The 19,494-nt window shown below is 44.5% G+C and overlaps 1 protein-coding gene and 1 pseudogene across 2 annotated transcripts in view; one reads left to right on the top strand and one right to left on the bottom strand.

The window, feature by feature from the left end:
* Positions 1-320: 320 nt before the first annotated feature.
* SH2D4A (SH2 domain containing 4A) overlaps positions 321-19,494 on the top strand; it is a 52,887-nt gene continuing 33,713 nt past the window's right edge. Inside the window, exons 1-4 of one of the 2 annotated variants that reach the window (XM_037526194.2) lie at positions 321-349; positions 5,331-5,712; positions 15,663-15,822; positions 16,512-16,683. In XM_037526194.2, coding sequence (XP_037382091.1) covers positions 5,532-5,712; positions 15,663-15,822; positions 16,512-16,683 — 513 coding nt within the window. In that variant the 5' untranslated portion in view covers positions 321-349; positions 5,331-5,531. Of the gene's footprint in view, positions 350-683; positions 728-5,330; positions 5,713-15,662; positions 15,823-16,511; positions 16,684-19,494 lie in introns of those variants that run through there. The other variant, XM_037526193.2, reaches the window with a different exon arrangement.
* Positions 13,215-14,014, bottom strand: LOC119257869 (60S ribosomal protein L7a-like; annotated as a pseudogene).

The raw sequence follows: 19,494 nt of genomic DNA, 5'->3' as shown, positions 1-19,494 counted from the left end.
AAGATTCATTTACCTTTTTTCCTCCAGATTTTTCACTTTCTCTCACTATCTCTGTTGTTTTCCGTTTCCATAGATCCCGTCTTTTCCCTCTTGATCCTGTCCTACAAAGACACACTTTACAGACAAGTGTCCAGGGAGTTTGGTGGCTTCCTTCAAGTCAACAAAAGGGGCAGGGGGCGGGGGAGTAAAACCCCCTCTGGGGACACAGGAGCAAAACCCAGAGGTGAGCAGACTTGACTTGCGGGACCCAGTCTGGTGTAACTGAGAAGGGCCTGGTTGCCTCCGAGGGCTCCACCTTGCAAGAAAACCTGCGCTCCAGAGCAGAGAGGGGGCCGCACCCCTCACGTTTGTAAGTTCCGCGGGAGATGGTGGAGGGCGGTGGCCTGGCCCAGGACCTCTGCAGCTGGGGCAGCGCGGGGACAGCGCGCCTGGGTGGCAGCCGCCCTGCCCTGCCTGGCCCAGGCCGAAGCTGGAGCTGCTCCAGACGCCCGGGTGGGGCGCACACCCAGTCAGTCACCCGGCATGTGGGCCGCGGGTGGGGCGGCGCGGGCGGGCGGGGGCTGAGGGCGCTGTTGGCCCACAGCTCGGCCCGGGTGTCGGTCCCGCCAGCCTGTGCCACTCGCGGGCGCCTCTGCCGGCCCCTGGCTCCCCTCCCTGGCCGCCCCCGGACGTGGCCGGTGCTGGGGGCGCTCTGCCGGCGAGCCCAGGGCGGTGCCCAGGTACAGAGGTAGGTGCGGGGTGGGGAAGGGAAGCTGGCACAGGGGGAAGGCGGGACGATCTTCCAGCGCCGACGGGAGGCGCGGGCCTGGGACCCAACTTGGGGCCTCTCTGCGTCTCGGGGCGGCTCAGGTGCGGGGCTGGGCCGGGTCCGGTGTCGGGGATCGGGTGTCTGGAGCTGCGGGCAGGTGAGCGGCGGAGCCGGAGGGCCCGGGGCTGGAGGTCGTGGTAGGGGGAGCCCGGAGGAGGCAGTTCTGGGCTTCGCAGGGGGGTTGGGATCCTGGAGGGATATGGACAGGCACAACCCGCTGGGTACCCCCGGGAGGAGCCCGGCGGCCGGCCAGCGTCTGCGGCTGCGAGGGGGGCGCCAGGCCAGTCTAGAGCTTCTGGACTCTAGAAGTGGCCGCGCGTCTCTGCCCTCAGCCTCCCGGGGCGTGGTGACCAGAGCCCCATCTGGTGCGCTGGGGGAGCCAGCACCTGCGCTCCTGTGGGGCGGGCTGTGGGAACAACTTTAGCCCCTTACCTTCTCCCAGAGTCCAGGAAATGGGTTCAGCCCGCTGCGCTGTCCTGGCGCGAGGGCACCCCGAGGGCACCCACACCCAGAGGTGCCCACATGAAGTAGGGGCACCTGGCCACTAGGTCCATTGTTAGGCAGAACCAGATGGCGGCCCTAGTCAGGGAGGCAGTGACATTCTTCAAGCCTGTGGACATGGCTGATGCTCCTAATCTTGGGGTTCTTGCTGGAAGGGTATGGGGGTAAAGAGGCAGTGAGCAGTCACTATTTGTATTTTTCTGGAATTTTTCTTTCCCTCCCCAAGGGCCTTCTCTCTCTAAGCTTTTCCTCACCTAAAAAGGCTTTTGTGTGATTGAACTGATGAATAGAACAACTTAGATACATTTTTTAAGTAAATAAATGAGTGGGTAAAGATTGGGCAAATGAATGGAATTTTCCAGGTAAATCTGTGAGCACAGCAATTTCAAGTTTATGAAGAATGGGATATGTTTACAAAATTTAACAAGTTGCTCTCATCTCTGGTAATTCATTTTATACTCAGAAATAGCCCTTCTGCAAATAAATTAATAAAGTAAGCTTGAATAAGATAACTGAAAGTCTGAAAATAGAGCTGACTGTGTTTTAGAAGAATTAGAATTCAAACTATATTCTTAACATTGAGGTTATACTGTCCATATCACAGTATTTTTGTGGTTAAAGCTGTATAGCAGGTCTTAGAGTCTTCAGAAACACTATTTTTGTATAAGAAAAAATGTGGAAGGTGTGAGAGTCAGGCCAAATTTCTGGGTACCCTGGAAAATAACTCATCCTATGACCCTTCAGAAATTTGTTTTTGGAATAAACAGCAGCTGTGGATATGTTGCTTGTTATTTCTCTCTTAAGCAAAATGCTGTATAAGAAGAAAACCAAGTTGGACGAGGTTTTCATTTTGTTAGCACTTGCATAACTGGAAGATTGTTGCACTTGATACACGAGGCAGGAGAAAGTCAGTCTGGGCAATGACTGTCCAGTCAGGAGTGAAAATGGAAAAAACCCTGGTGCATTAATTTCTCATTTCTGTTTCCTCTCCCCTAGCTGCACTTGTCTCTGTAACTTTACCCTAGATGATATGACATAGTCCTCAACAAACATTCACAATGCAGGACCTAGTTTACAGATGAGGAAACTGCGTCCCCAGAAGTGAAGTGATAGCCCAAAGTCACACAGCCTCTGAGAGGCTGAGCTGGAAGTCGGGCTGATGTCCCTGCTGGGTCCTGTGTATACTGTTTGCTGTTTTTGAGTTTCCCATCTCAGACAGGAAGAAAAATTCCACAGCAGTGGAATCAGCAGTCTTAGAACAGCATGCACGTTATTCAGCAGCCTGATCATATAAGACAGTGGTAAGCTGGGTTCCAACTTTGTATCTCTGAGGTCAAAGGGAAGTCCATATCAGTCCTTCAAGATCCACTTGAATACTAAAAAATTCATGTTTGCTACAAAATAAAACAGAATTAAAATTGTGAAAGAGCTTGAGTGTCTCATCAGAGAAGTGTTGCTGGACTTGTGAGCAGCTGGACCATTTGTGACACTCCAAGTAGTTGAATAAAAGGGAAACTGAGGGCACAAAGTGTCCAGAGAGTAAAGTGAGCAAAGAACATTAGCCCCTGGGCCAGCATGTCAGCCAGCTGCAAGCTTTCATTCTTGGGATGAGGTCTTTTCAATGTCTGCCTTCCCTAAGTTCATCTCCAATTATCCTGCTGAGGCATTTTCTCAGAAAGGCACCGTGTACAGCAAACTTCAGTTAACTTTTCTCCTGCTGCAAGAATTTGCCGGTCTTCATTCTGATATTTCACATGTGGTACCACATCCTGATGATGTTCTGATTCTATGCTCAGCAAGAAACCTTTTGCACTGGTGAAGGAGTACAGCAGAACTGACCCAGAACCAGACTGCCCAGCCCTGCCACTTTCCATCTCTTCATCTGTGAAGTGGGGTAGTAAGGGAGTGAAGTCCAGGTTGCTGTAGAGACTGAGTGAATTAATACAAGTCAAATGCTGAAGGTTGTAACTGGCGCAGTGAACGTTAGCTCTTATCAGACAATCTGGATAGGGAAGAGGGGAGGAATGTGATTTGATGGTGTCAAGGTTTACCCTCACCATCACTGTTGCTAGGATTCACTCCATTCAAAATGGGGACAGCAGAAACCCTGGACTACTCCCTCTCTACCATGTTTTATTTCTGTGAAATCAATCACTAGAGTCATGGAATGTCCCGATGTAAGAATGTTTACTGGAATGTCAAGGAGTCATTCATTGTGGTTTCTCACCACTAGTTTTTTCACTGGAGTCAAGTGTGCCCAGGAAGTACTTCCTGTGGCTCTTATCATTTGCAGACAAGAATCAGCCTGGAACCTCTCTTTCGGTGTGGACTTTGTTGGCCCTGTCCCTCAAGAAGGTACAGGACCTAAAAGTCAAGACGACATTACAAAACCTCAATTCTGTGACTATTACAGATTTTGAAGGTCACCTCAACCCCAAATACAAAGCCAGGAAGGCGGTTAGGGAAGAGCATGGCTGGCTGAGTTAGATTCAGACACTGCTCTTCATTCTCTCTAAATTTTCTCTTAATGTTATGTCCCATTTGGGTTCTGGTAGTTGAATGCTGCAGGAGATTACAGGGTGCAGCTAGGAAGAAAAGTGGTAGCTTCAATAACTATACAATAAATAGCTAGTGAATCGAACTATGCACTATGCACTTCAACCACACTGGGTTCCTCAGATGTTGAGCATGCTTATCTCAAAAGACTGGTGTAAATGGAGAATCAGGCTTGCAAGGATGAGGGAAAGCTGAAGGAGTTTCCCATAAATGGGAGGAACATCGCCTGGCTGAGGAACAACAAGGTGAAGGAACTAGGAGGAGCCAAGATATGTTAGGGTGACAAGTCTGAAGTTTAAGAGTATTTGAGCTTGCTATGGAGAAACAAGATATTTGAGGTGGCATGGCTAGATGGTGAGATTATTAAGGCATTGCAAGCACCAAATTATTTGTCAAGTTCTTAGGACGTAGAGGATACTGAAAACTTGCAGTCAGTAAATTTTTTGTGTGTGTGTCATTTTGTATTGAGACAAATTGAAAATCTTTTTTTCTCCAGAGTGGAAAAATATTTCCTTCTGATTACAAAAATATGAAGACTTACTATTTGTTATTTTTTTAATCAAAAAAATAGAGATGTGTGAAGTAGAATGAAACCTCAGTAGACGTGCTAACTAACACCCCTCTAACCCTCCATGGAACCACTGTAGATAGCACTTGTGCTTGATTCCATGGGAGCCCCATAATAAAGCCCTATAATAAAGTCTGTACTAAAGCAAGGCATCTTTGTAATGAGCCTAATCACCCCTTATTCACCCAGTTATCTAGTCTGTAAATTTAGATTTTATTAAATTAGGTTATCTGGAGGAAGTGCACCTAATACCTAGTGACCTTCCAGAATGCACATGAGTATTCTCTCCTGCACCTGTATTGCTTTCATGGTTCTAGTAGGCATTGTCCTTTTGCGAAGCTGAAAGTGTATAATTGTGTTTATTTAGTGCTACTTTCAAGGGAAAGTAGGAAAATGCATTGTAGTCGAATTTTTATTTCTTCTTTGAGCACGATTCTGTTTAGTTTAGGGGTTATACTCTCTGAAATCTCAAAAATTGTGTTTTCTTTTGAAATAAGCTGTTTAGAGAGAGCCTTTTAGTTTCTTCCTGTGCATTTTTTTTTTGTTTTGTTTTGTTTTAATTCTCTATCAGCCATTCAGCTGGTAGTTTGTTAGGCTCTGAGGTAATGTTATGTTTGCTCAGCTGGGAGTAGGCCAAACCTGTGTTACAATTTTTTTATTTCCCTGAGACTGACCTGTAAAAAGTTAGAGTTTGTTTTGTTATTTTTGATAAAGTATCTCTTGGAAATTATAGGATAGAGGTTACACAAGCTCTTAACAAAACTCTCTCAGCCTTTCTTCTTTCCCCTGAAATGAAAAGCGACACTCTATTTCCTTGAAGCTTTATTCTTCAGTCTGTCCTTACCCGGCATCTTCACATTTTAATACTGACTGATTTTTGACTGCTGCTCTTTACAGGCCCACGAACGGCATTTTGATCAGGATGTTTGGTGTTGGAAACCAAGAGCCTGTTTGCTGAATGCTCCTCCAAGTCATTCAGGATCACGCTAGTCTCCGGAAGGGCTGAGGGTGCAGCCAAGTGCCACCCAGGGAAGGCACACCTGGAAGCCATTTTCAAGAACTTTTGCCACAGGTGTAAAAGACGCCAGACCTGCAAAGATGCTGAAACAGATACTGTCACAGATGTACATAGATCCGGATCTGCTGGCAGAGCTCAGCGAAGAACAGAAACAGATCCTGTTCCTCAAGATGAGGGAGGAACAGATCCGCCGATGGAAAGAAAGAGAAGCAGCAATGGAAAAAAAGGAGTCGATGCCAATGAAATCCAGACCCAAGAAAGGTACACTTGTGTGAATGTGTTAGTAGAATGGTTCCCAGCTTGTTTAACATTTCACACTAGTTAGAAGCACAGCAGGTGCAAGTTCCAGTTTGGTGTGGTGTTGAGGTGCTAATAGTGCCTGAAGTCTGTGTGCCTGCACGTACTTACATGCACATGCACAGCATTTGCCATAGAGCTGCATCTCTCTAAGTGGGTCTCTTATTTGAAGCCAGACTGATCTTAAGCTGAAATAAAGTTACCCATTGAATTTGATTTCAGGGGTATTAAGGAGTGTTTCTATCCCCTTTATTGTCACAGATACTGAGTCTTCTCTCAGCATATAAAATCCTTGTAACAGCCTCTTCAAAGCAATCATGTTTGCATTTCTGGGACTTCATGAGATTTTTCTTTGAGTTGACTTTTTCAGGGAAACTCCTTCTTAAAATCAAATTCTGCTGCAAGGAAAAAAGTCATGATGCTTATTTTGTAGCAGAGTTAAGTTTTCAGGTGTCCTTCCTGACCACAGGGTCACTGGTAGCTTGAGGGGGTTTCTGGAGACCCCAGGGGAGGAGTTCTTTGTGTATCAAGACTTAAAGCATATACACAAGCAGACCTAGAAAAGTACACATTAACCACCCCTCCCCACCCCAAATTCTGTCATGGATGAATACCTAAGCTTTAAAAAAAAAAAAACACACACACAGCCTTCAAGGTCATTTACAGAGGCTTTTAAGACCAAATTCTCATTCCTCATTAAGCCAGGAAAATGAAAATTTGATAAAAGCATTCAGGGTTTCACTTGCATGGGTATATACACACAGACTCAAAAAGGAAGCCAGTGCAGTAACCTTTAGATTCTACTGCCTTTTGTTAAAATCTTTTTCTAAATAAGCCGTTATGGTATGGAAATGATATGGAAATACATGAGTATCTCATTCATTATTATTATATTCTTATCAAAAGCAGCTATTTATTAGATACCTATTTTTGCCAGCCACTACCCAAAACACTTTTATATACATTATGTTTCATCTTCATAAAACTACTACAAAGCTGCTATCAATTTGTCCTGTTTTACAGGTAGAGAAACTTAGAATCAGCAGAGTAAATATATGCAAGATCACACCCCAGTATATGCCTGGATTACTATGCTGGACTTCACAGTACTCTACACCACTCAAAACAGAATTTTTCCTTCAACAAGAAACATGTCCCAACTGAAGTCAGAGTTTGCCAGCTATAACAGGGCCTTGTTGGGCCCCATGTCAGCGAACATAACACATGAATGTGGTGGGTGACTTTGGGGATGAGTAAGGCTGAAGGATTCTTGCCCCAGTATCAGTGGCCCAGAGTACAACTTTGGGCATTTTACATTTGGACTCCTTGCAGTAACTTAAGATAGTAATTCAGTTTCTTTGCTTCAATTCTTCCTTTGCAGTGTTTTGAATCTGCCTCTCAGAAAACCTATATTACTTTGTTAAGGTTCATGAAAAAACATATTAATATACCTGGTGGAAGTTCTATCAGTTGATAATTTCATGTCAGTAGTTTATTATCCCCTTAAATTTAACACTTGAAAAAAATAAATGTTGCACTCAATTAGTTTCTCTTTTGATTATAGAAAAAGTTTGAGGTTCTTCCTACAATTTCCCCTAAAAAGATAGCACTTCTCTACCTTTCATTGTTTTCTGTCTTTAAAGATAAAAATCACAGATAGTCCAAGGTGGTATTATCATGGCTGGTGCTCCCAAAATCTCCCTTGTGCTGTGGACCCATTAAGCCCATGGCCACTGTTTGTTGAGGCCTCACCATATGTTTTTCTGGTTTTAAGCCTATTTCCCTGCCTCCCCCACCCTACCCAATCCAGCCGGCACTGACCGGGTTACATTCTTCTTAATTCTCAGCCCTGCTGTGGCTTTGGAGACTGTACCTTTCTTGCCTCACTAATAATGTCTTATGTCTACCCTCATTCCTTTACACCATTCTAGAGCATCACTAACAGCTCTTTCATTGTCATCTGGTATTTATTTTTCTCTACAAATATAGAGTCTATTATAGTGAGTTTTTCCAAAAAGGATTTGCAAGTTGTGTAGCCCAGGAAACTCTCAACCTTTTAGTAATTGTAAGGCTACAGTAGGAGGTATACTGAAAAACCATCAAAAGGGTGGACTTACTGAGTGATAAATCAGAAAATCATCCACAATGTGGTGGGGAAATGTGCTTCTTTGAGGCAGAGAGAATTATGAACTGCTCTGCTTGCTGGGGTTAAGTAAAGGTTAAGGTCTAGGGCTGCGTCATCCAGAATGGAAGCCATTGCCACATGCAGCTGCTGAGATGTGAAATGAGGCTAATCTAGATTGAGTGTGCCAGAGTGCAAATTACCACTTTTAAAGCCTTCTTAGGGAAAAAACAATGTAAAATAACTTTATATTATTACATATTGACATGTTAATATTTGGGGAAAATAAAATATGTAATATTAAATTTCTCCTGTTTCTTTTGATTTTTTAATGTGGCTACTAGAAAATGTATACACATGGATATAGATCACATTTGGACATGTTGCTCTAGACTGTAAAAGTAGCTCGCTGTATCAGAGCCTGAGCTCATGTCTTAAATATATTAACTCATTAAATAATCACAACCAAGCCTAAAGCTGAACTGCTCGCATTGTACAGAAGAGGAAAGTGAGGCTGAGGGATACTCACTAACTTGCCCTGGTCAGCAACAGTAAGTGGTGGAATTGGACTAGATTCCACATCAGACAGTCCCAAAGCCAGTGCTTTTAATAAATGTGCTGCCTGCAGTTTCATAATGGTTTCTATTGTCTGTAGGTGTTTGCACACATTTAAACACGTGCTTGCATTAGGGCTGTGCCATGGAGACGTGTCATGTATGACTTTTTTCCTGTAACACAAACAGAGGAGGGCCTCCACTTAGCAGAGGGTTGTTTCACCAGATCTCTCTAGTTGATGGAAACCTAACACAACAGGCTAGCATCTGATCTCTATGTGCGGTGCAGGGCAGCCTCTGTGTATCCTTGAAACAGATTGGGACTCATGACACTTCCTCTGCTGTGCAAAGCCTTTTCTTGTGCAAAGCCTTTTCTCATTCATTAGAAATAAATAAAGCTATTGCTTTGTGTTCCCCCACCAGGCCTTTCTCCTCTCCTTGCTCTTGAACCCGCTGAGGTGACTCCACTCCCAGACATGGTCTGATATCAGTAGATTCCTCAGTGTCAGGACTGCTGAGCTGCCTCTCAGAGCCTCTGTCTCGGTGTCGTGGGTCATTTGCTTGCTCCACGACAGTTTCCTTTTCATGTCTGTCTGACCCTATTTATCCAGGGTTCTGAGGGGGGGCCTCATTCTGCACTGGTTTGTAACCCTGAAATATGGAAGAGGGACTCATGGATTCATTTGAAAATTTACTGAAAACTAGGTGCTGGGAAATGCCCACAGACATTTTGTGTAGTTTCACAATGTTCACAGACTCATAGGTTCACAGCTCCTAGGTATGGGTAAGATCCCTGTATTGTTTCCCAGTGTCCCTTTTCTGCCTTTTAGGGTTACCTGCCACACTATGCCTGTGTCTCTCCAATCCACATTGCTAAGCCAGCCTCTCACCTGCACTTTGGTCTTGTGTCAGTTACCTGGTAAGCATCTCACTGGGATGACTCATAAGTGCTGCAAGCTTGAGGCAAATCCAGTTCATCAGCATCACCCAACTCTCCCCATCACCCCCAGGACTGAGGCTGCCTCTCATTCTCTGTCATGACCAGGGGTGTGGCTTTCTCCTCATTACTAAAGCAAGAAACTCAGGAGCCACCTTGGTTATTCCCAACCTCACCACACACCTAGTCCCTGAACTCCATGGATTTTACTTCATCTGCTCCACTCCATTCCATAGGGCTTTTCCCCCACCACAGTACTGGTCCATCAGTATGTGCCAGGCATTGATGTCTGTGTTATATTTATGCACTTCTATTTAATCCTCATAAAAATTCGGCGAGGCCAGTGTTGTGCCCTACATTCCTACAAATAAGGAAACAATCTTAGAAAACGTAATTTGTGTGGGTCGCTGGGAGAGCTGGGATTTGAATTCATGTCCAGCTCAACTCCAAGTCTGTTCTGAACCACTGGTCCTGGCCCCACCTCCTGCCTCAGTATCTGTCCCTCTAACTCTGAGCTTGCTCCTGTAACTGGGTTTGGCTTCCCCAACATCCTTTCAGTCTTTTTGCCTCTAAAATAAGCATAAAGATTTATTTACATTTTAAAAGATGCACTTTAGTGTTAGTAAGTACAGGATTATACAAAACTAGCAAGCGATGGAGGAAGCAACAGTGGTGAGTCATTTCAACAGGACTTGACCTTGGCCTTCACTAAAATGCACCTGGGCTGGATCTACCCCCCCCTCCCCCATCCTGATCTGTGGGCAGGACAGAAAGTGACGAGGACTCCACACATCCCAATTGGCTCAGCCAAGCCTTTTTTATATTCCTTTCCTGATGTCCCTTTTGCTGGGTTCCCTTTTTGCTCCTAGAAGTGCTACAATTTGGATGTCACATTATGAGGCTGCTCTAAACACAGATTTTTGCAGTTTTGAGTTCTGGTTCTGATTGCACTAGCTCTATGATTTTAGGCAAGTTACTAACCTCCCTGAGTCTCAAGTTTCTCATTGTAAACTTGGGCAATAACCTTAGAAGATACTCTAAATATTCCATGGCATGTGTGGCACAGACATCCATCAGAAGGGACATGAGCATAGCACCCTTCGCCTGCAGGCACTGCTACCCAGGCATTCTTTAGTGTCTGGTTCAGGCGGTGCAGTATTCTACAGGAGAGGCTGGTATGGTAGGAGATGCTGGGATGTTGGAAGTTTGGGGAACTCAAATATAGTGATATTTTTAAAACCTGGGTATTGGTCATTACCCTGTTTATACCTTCCCTGATGACACCCTAAGTGCATTTAGTATGTACATTTGTTAGGAGGCCCCTGCTGTTGAGGCTCCTCGACTTCTGTTCACTCAGTCCTTGGTCTCCTCTTTGTGGGGACAGACTGGACAAATCTCTAACACTCTCTTACCCTAGCCCCTCACATCTCATAATATTCTTGTCCTTCCAATTGAATCCAGTTGCAATGGAGAGTGGTGCTGACTGTGCATTGTACAGTCCCAGCCCCTGCGGGCCCTGAAAGATGCATGACCTGCACTGGGGCAGAGGGTCCTGCCTGCAGCCCCAGACCCCTGCTGGGCTAACCACCCCTGCAGAAATCTGACACTATGGGGATGTGAGTAGCCAGGCTCTCATAGAAGACTGGAATCAGCCTGGCCGTTTCCTTGCCAAGGATGTGCGTCATCCTGTTTTTATGTGATATTACACAACTCTGCCCAGTTAGCATTCTATATGGTGACTGAGGCATGGATAAGAGTCATTAGACAGGGCCTCCCCGGTGGCGCAGCGGTTGAGCGCTGGGTTGCGAAGCTGCCTGCAACCTCTGCAGCCGGTTCAATCCCCGGCTGCTCCCCGGCCACCGGAGGAGGGTCCCACATGGCGCGCAGACCTCTCCTGTCGCCCGCTGCTCCCCTCAGCAGTGTCCTTCGGTCCTTCTGCCTGCTCTGCTCCCTGCTCTGGCTCTGGTGAATTCTCTCACCCTCCCGCGCTTCTGACTGTACCCAGTGCATGTATAAACCAAACAAACAAACAAATAATAAATAAATAAAAATAAGACATGCCTCTAGAAAATTAAAAAAAAAAAAAAAAAAAGAGTCATTAGACAGTGGTTCTCTGTAGCGTGGTACCAAGCAGAACTGACCCACTATTCTAGAAAGTTGGTTTTAGAAGAACTCAAGAACCCTAAGATAGCATACACGATGAACACTGCAGTATATAAATATGATTCAAGGACTGGAGGAAACTTATAATTAAATGGAAGTGCTATAAAAAGTTCCCTCTCTCAATTTCCTCTTATTAAAGAGTGCATATAAATTCAAGGTGAAGGAGACAGAAAATCCAATGTCTGGACAGCATTAAATTAAGGCAAGGGGCAGTGCCTACCTCAGGGTCCTGTGACTTTGTACCTTTTTCTTAAGGGGGTTTGCTAGGGAGAGAAGCGGGGTCCTACACATATCACTTTTCAGCACTGAGAAGACTAGCTCTTCTTGTCAATGCTGTCTTCTTTGCCTGTGCCCGGCACACCCCTTTATAGAGAGGCCTTAATAGTCTTCCTGCATGCTGGTGTGCAACTGAGGGTGCAGAGACAACACTCAGTTTACGGCAATGACTTCCCCACCTGCCAAAACCTTAAGGAGGGACTCGAGTGGAACCATTAAAAGCCCCTCCAGTATCTGGGCTTACAGATCCCTTTTAAGAGCTTTGTTGGTGAGGAACAATTTGAATAGGGATGATGGAGTACTGCTGTGGCAAGAGTCCATTTTTTTGCATCTGGCTCAATCTGATTTTCTGTATCAAATTCCGTCCTCTTGCCTGAAAGAAGCCACTGTTTCTTATCTTCTCCACACTCTGACCTCGCCCTCCTTCACAGTTTCAACATCCTGGGCCTCTCCTTTGGGTCTCTTCTCTACTTTTAGTTTCTAAGCACCCTCTTGTGTTCATAAGCGATGCTAGGATTTCTCTCCCACTCCTCTGGCCCCCAGAGCAGCGGCTTCTCCTCTGAGATTACCCCATAGCCCAAGCGCTCCCAGGAGGTGTTTTTGGGAGGGCATGCACCGCACTGCACCAAGCAGAGCTGCTGGACTGTCCTCATTCTCCTCCTGACACCCTGGCACTCTGCCACTCACCTCTTGGGTGTCTTCCTGCTGTCAAAAAGTACTAGTAGAGGGGGCCTCCCCAGTGGCGCAGCAGGTTGAGCGCAGCGCTGTGAAGCTCTCTGCAGCCTCTACAGTGTGGGTTCAATTCCTGGCCCACTGGGGAGATACCGACACGGCGCGGCAGACCTCTCCTGCCTTGCCTGCTGCTCCCCTCAGCAGTGTATTTCAGTCAGTCTGCCTGTTCTATTCTCCACTCTGTCTCTGGTGAATCCTCTCACCCTCCCATGCCTTTGACTGTACCCTAGCTCTTGTATAAATAAAAATAAATCTTTAGAAAAAACCCACACAGTTTGGTTCCAGTACTAGTAGAGTTATTTAGATGAAGGTTGAGAGATGGACATAGTAAAAAGTATTATTAGTGGCCCTGAGAGTGCAATGTACGGAGTTTTATGAAGTATGGCAGCTTTCTAAAGTTAATGAACCACTTGCATTTCCTCAAACACTGGAGCTAGCAGGAACAGCTCGTGAGGACACTCTGGGGTTGCTTTTCCTTTCATACCTGGGTGCCACTTATGCTGTTTGTCCACTTGTAAAAACAGGGTGAGACCAGTTTCTCTGAGTGGTACATTTGATTCCTTTTATGGTGAAGACTGATTCTCCCCGCCACTTTCCTCCTCACCCCATCTCTCTCTCTCTCTCTTTTTTTTGAAGGAGAATATCGATCACTTTTGTCTACAGAAGATGCAACAACATATGTTTAGCCCAGTTTAGTGGCAAATTCTTTAGCCTTTGCCATCTCCAGCTTGACAATATGAGCCACAGATTTTGGACCAAGGATGTTGCCTATACGATGACAATAGATGTCATCATATCTGTCATTATAGTCAGTCCTGATAGCTTCTACCAGCTTAGCCAGGGTCCCTTTGTCTTCCAAGTTAACCTGTGTGAAGGTGACAGCAGCACACGTTTTCTTGTGGGCTGGACACCCCAGCCTTATCTTCCTTTGTTAATACAGTCGGAAACCCCCATTTTCCAACACAGGGCAGGCAGGAAGATGACCAGCTTGTTGGGGACTATGTCACATGCCGTCACCACCAGCTGGTCCTTCTTGTTCTCCACCAGGGTGGGGACAGTATTAACCTCTGCTTGACAGATAGGTGGCCTCTCCATGGGGACATCCCCTGAGCCAGCAGCTTCTTCTCAACCCAGGCCAACAATCTTTGCTTCTTGTCTTACTTGATCTCTGATGCGTATTTGGGGACCAGCTGAGGCCGTTGAGCAGCTATTTGGCCATCCAAGGCCTAGTGAACTGGTTAATTGCGGGGCCAGGGTGGGTACATTCTCAGCTGCTTATAGAGAATGGCCCTGGCCACTGCAGCCTGCTGTAGGGGACCATTTGACACAGCGCTAAGATCCCTTTTGGGCTGACTGTCCTGTTCATGCCAAAATTCTTAGGTCTCTTCTCAAATGAGATTTGCCACATTGTGGCCTCCTGCAACTTCACACTGGCAGGGTGGAGACCACCTTCTTCCCGCTGGCCTTCTTTCCTTTCAGCATTTTGGACAGCAGCAGGAGAGAGTCCTCTCTCTCTCTCTCTTCCTTCCTTCCTTCCTTGCTTCCTTCCTTCCTTGCTTCCTTCTTCCTTGCTTCCTTCCTTCCTTCCTTGCTTCCTTCCTTGCTTCCTTCCTTCCTTCCTTGCTTCCTTCCTTTCTTTCCTTCTTCCTTTCTTTCCTCCTTTCCTCCTTTCTTTCTTTCTTTCTTTCCTTCTTTCTCTCTCTCTTTCTTTCTCTCTTTTTCTCTCTTACTTTCTTTCTTTCTTTCATTGAACTAACATTTGTTTAAAATACTGTGGTTCAGCGACACAGGCTCACACATCCTTAAATATATGTCACCACTCCACAGCCACCACCAAGTCACCTCTAGTCCTCCACCAGAGTCTACTGGGGGGACTTTCTCTTACAGCCTCCATTTCACAGTCAGAATTCTAGGGCTTGCCTTTGGTTTCATCCCATATCTTTATTTAGAATTTTGTTATACTGCAGAAAGTCTCCACTGCACTGAGAGAGGGGAGTGGGCCAACATAAAGAACAAATCTGACTTTGAGTAGCCTGCTTTCTAGAAGTTAACAATAGAGTGGACACAGTGGACAGAAGATGATTTACTTGGAAACCTTCTTCTACTGTGTGTAAGAAGATAAGATCCAGGCCTAGTGGGGCTTCCTATCCTGTAAGCACAGCCTAGCCCAGCTTCCCATCAGGTACCCTTTTCCATATACTCAGCAGGAATCAACTATGAACCACAATTACCAGGAAGGTCTGTTCTAGGTGCTTAGCTTTAGGGACTGCACCTCTTGACTTTCCTAGATATGCCCCATCTTACCCAGCTTTCAGGGAGGATGACTTGTGTGTCTACATCTCAGGAGCATGGGAACTAGGATGTAATACAACCCCAGCCACCAATGCAAACAACGGTTATTTAAGTAACTTCACCAAGTAGCTATCACACTGCCCATAGTACTTTCTTCTCACAATCTGGTGTGAATCTCTGAGTCGCCATGTATGTAAATAATAGGAGAGTGATGATAGCAGTTAACCCCTCATGAACTGCTATTATGTGGCAGTCACTAGGGCAGTACCTGGTGCACCTCACCTGCCCAGTGCCCTCAGCAATCCTAGGTAGTACATATTAATATTCCCATCTTGCAGATGAAGAAATTGAGGCTTAAAGGAATTAAATAATTAGTCTAAGTCACACAGTTAGCAAGGGGCAAGGCTAGAATTTGAGTTCTAGCCAATCTAACTCTAAAACATATGTTTTTTACCCAGCAATGAGCCTTAAAAGGAGAGTAGAAACACCAACCCCTGGAGCAGCTGTGTATTCCTGGGTTATAGGAGATTCTTAGACTTCAGAGGTCCTGATATCTGTTAGCTTGGTGACCCTAAAGGATAATGCCAACAATGTGTGTCTGCTTCTTAACTTCTTTATTTATAAAATGGGGAATTGCAAAACCCAACACTGCTGTGGCCTCTCCTGCTGCTGCCCTTCCCACTGCTCCCTGGGGTGGACTTGCTCCTGAGCAGGGTGGAAGTGCTTTGCCTCATCTAGTAGTTCCCACTCTCCCCCTAAGACCTAAACTGTCTAATAATGGGAGACATGATCTATGATTGAAGATATTTGTTCAATTCAAGTTTTGTTTTGCTTACAGAAAATGGCAAATCTGTCCACTGGAAACTGGGAGCCGATAAGGAAGTCTGGGTCTGGGTGATGGGGGAACACCATCTAGATAAGCCTTACGATGTGCTCTGTGATGAAATTCTTGCTGAGCGGGCCCAGCTGACAGCAAAGCAGGATGCAGAAGACCTCAGGTATGAGATCTGCAAGTCAGTGAGAGGCTGCCAGGCTTTACGGAACAGTGTAAAGAAGCCCCTTCCCCACAGTGAATGGAGTGGTATTTGAGGAGCTCAAAAGAACTTTAGATCTCTCTGGAAAGTTTCTTTAGACTTTTGGGGGTTTTCTTCCTTCACACAATGCTATCAACTCACCTGTCCCACGCCCCATTTGTCATTCCAGTTTGATCTGGATGTGGCTTGCCCAGGGATCTCTGGATTCACCAGAGTCATCCGTGAACAACATAGACCAACCCAGCTGGTGTCAATGCCCACAAACTCCTATAACTTTAAAACCATGCGTGGGCACATGGACATACAGGAATTGTCTGATCGTGAGAGGGTTGTGTGCTCTAGCCATTTAGTTTCTGAATCAGGAGTTGAACAGACTTGGGATCAAATCTGACTATACTGTTAAGTGATTTTGGAGAAATTATATAATTGTTTCGAGCCTCTTACAACAAAATGAGGATAACAATCCCCATAGGGTTGACATGAGGGTTATGTTAATTCTTCAAAAAAACCTAGTAAAGGGCTCAGTGTAGTGTAAGTTCTAAGTACATAGTATCTATTACTGTTTTTCACATAATTTGAATGTTGACATCTGATTTGCAAAATCTTTCCATGTTGAAGAATGTTTTTGCAAGTCCTTATTTGTTTCTCTCCAGAAAAACTCAGTCCAAAGAATGCACGAACATCTTGAAAACAGCATCACATAGCTATGATCTGCAGACTCCAGATAATTGGGAGACTCAGAACATCAGTAAGAAAGCAGCAGGAGAGGAAGAACCAAAGCAGAATGCTAGATCAGCACCCACTCTGGAAAGACAGACAATTCCAGTGAGTCCTAATATCTGTAAACATGAGGAATTTCATAATGGGGGAGGGAAATATTGGGGTCATTGACATGCGTGGAATCTTAAATTGATTTTTCTGGGAAAAGTCCCTTACAATGTGAAGGCCTAGCTGTTTATTTCATTTTAGGAGGTTTGGCTCACCTGCTACTTCATAAAAAAAAAAAAAAAAGGTAAACTATCCCTTTTTCATGGGGCTAAAGGTGTGAGGAAAGAACTCTCGGAATAAAATTCTGCATTTTAAGAGAATTTCGGAGTTTATTTTTCCCAGCCATGTCTTTTGTAACAGGGACTATATTTTCCTGTGAAATGCCAGAAGTAAACATGCAAGGCTTTGTGGGACATTTGCTCTCTGCTCTGTACACAAAGGAACTGCATGGCCTTGCTCCAACAGAACTTCACCTACCAAGACAGGCAGAGGGCTAGCTTTGGCCTGTGGGTGGTAATTTGCTATCCTCTAACTCCGGCATGTTTGTATCTAGATGATGTTCCACTGACTCTTCTTGCTTTTGTTGAAGACTGAACTTCAGTAGCTCTTTCTCCTCATAAATCCTTCCTGTGATTGTAGGACAGCTATTGCCCTCAAACAACAGAATTTTATACTCGGTTTCTGAGTATAAAATTTTATGTTTCAGGTGGTTTTAAAAGATCAAACATAATTTGCTTCTTGGACTATAGTTTGAAAGAACAACACAGCTATATCATGAAAGTGCCTTCCTTATCAGGAATTCAATTACCCTGAGAATTACCAGGGGATTTGCAGTTGATTGACTTGATTCAAGTCTTCAGCGCCTAGTCACTGCCTGTGTGTGTCCTTGATCCCTTTGTGGTTAGCAAGCAGCAATTCAGTTATCTCTCCTGCCTACTTCATGGTATGGTAATACTCTAATAATTAATAAGCTGAGGGTCTTAAAATGGCAAAGCAAACTGCTAAATCTCTCATCTAATCCTCACAACAGTATAAAGCAGGGACTGTTTTGTCCATTTTATAGGTAAGGAAACTGAAAGTAGGTATGAGTGCTCTACCTGCTCAAGGTCTCTGTGGTTGGTAAAGAGCTGACTCAGGATTCAAAACTAGATCTGCCCCACCCCCAGGTTATTCCTTAACTATTGTACTCAATTGCTTCATTTATGTGTGCCATGTGAAGAAGCTTTATAAATGCCTATAAAAATGAGGCTAAAATATTTAAGGGTACAAAATTCTAAAATGTGGTTATATCCCAGGGTACTTTCCTCACATCTGCATTGAAGCACCTAAGTTTCCCCAGACCTGCTTTGCACTCAGTGTGTTTGATAACAACTCTCTCCAGACACCAAGCCCCTATCTAACACCCCTAAAATGAAGGCCAACACAGCAACAAATCCCCTTCAACAGTAGTTCATATATGTTCTTATCTGTGTTCTTGAATTACAAACCTTTCCTAAAACATATTTTTTTCAGAAGTATTTAATACAAAATATTAAAATAGTAATTAAAATAGATGCCAGTTATTATTTTACTGTATCATAAATATTACATGGAAAGTGGCATGTTCCATTCCTTAGATGTCTGCTAAACTATCATATGGAAAGAAATTGGGCAGGTGGGGAAGGAAGCATTTGGGTACAAGGAATATTTCAGTTTGTCATATTATATATTATATTTACATATATATTTAGAAAAAGAGAATGATTGAGGGATTCACTCATTCATTTCAAAACTGTCCTTTATGTGCTAGTCACGGAATTACAATGTTGGAGTAAAAACAGAACCACTGCTGTCATAAACTCTATAACTGAGGAGGCAGGGGAGACTTCCCATACTATTTACATGACAGTAAGTCTCCAAGGAAAAGGATATTTTTCTATGTGCCTCCAATCCAGTGGAGTTTGAGCAATGCCAGTGATGCAGGGTAGCTTTGCAGAGGAGGTAGAGATGATGGCAGAAGCATGACTGGGGCTGGGGTTCCAGTAGGAGCTGTGGCGTTGAGGAACGAGGCTTTGAGAACCAAAGAAGGCTGTGTGGCTGGAGTGACTGCGGGGAGCATCAGACTAATGAGGGGAAGGGAAAGCTGGACAACAGGATCTTGGGGCTGACTTCACTGTTTTTGATTCTGTTTTCCAAGAACTATTAGAAATTTTCAGTGATTTTTGAACCAGTCTGACCTGATCCAATTTATATTTTGGAAAGAACTGATCATTCTTGGATCAGAGTAGGTAGAACAACAAGGTATAGTATAACTCTAGTTTTTAAGCTTGAATCCTGGGAGAATGGGCGGGTGTGTCATTAGCATAAACAGAACATCTGGAGAAGGACCTAGTTTCAAAAGATAGCAAATGTCTAGTTTGGAGACATCAAGCGTTTCTTATGCTACTCGAGGTTGCAGTAGAGATATAAGCTATTTTTTACTTAATAATAAAGCACATGCAATTTGACTTAGAGTTCACAAAAGTTCTCATGTACTTGACTCTTCACAACACTCCTGTGAAGTAGTCAATGCAAGTATTATTTCTTTTGTACAGATAAAGAAACTCGAATAGATACTCAAAGAAATTATGTGCCCCAAAATTACAGTTAGAATGTCCTCTCATATAACTTGGACAGTTTAAAACAGAATTCATCATCTTCCCTGCAGCTGCTGTCTTAGACAAGAACTCTGGTGAGAAAGGCAGCCCAGTGCTTTGGCAGTCATCCAATCATATATGATTCCAAAATGCAATTCAGGTTTGCATAGTGAAGGTTTCCATGTTTCAGCTGTAATTTATTTCAGCTATAATATCTAGAACAATATTGTCATGCCTTAAAATTGTCATTGTC

The sequence above is a fragment of the Talpa occidentalis genome, unplaced genomic scaffold, assembly GCF_014898055.3.
Source record: "Talpa occidentalis isolate TD23 unplaced genomic scaffold, MPIMG_talOcc4v2.1 talOcc4.4, whole genome shotgun sequence".
In the NCBI taxonomy this organism is placed as follows: Eukaryota; Metazoa; Chordata; class Mammalia; order Eulipotyphla; family Talpidae; genus Talpa; species Talpa occidentalis.
The sequence above is the reverse complement of the archived record's forward strand: the minus strand, read 5'-3'. Positions and strand labels throughout refer to the sequence as shown.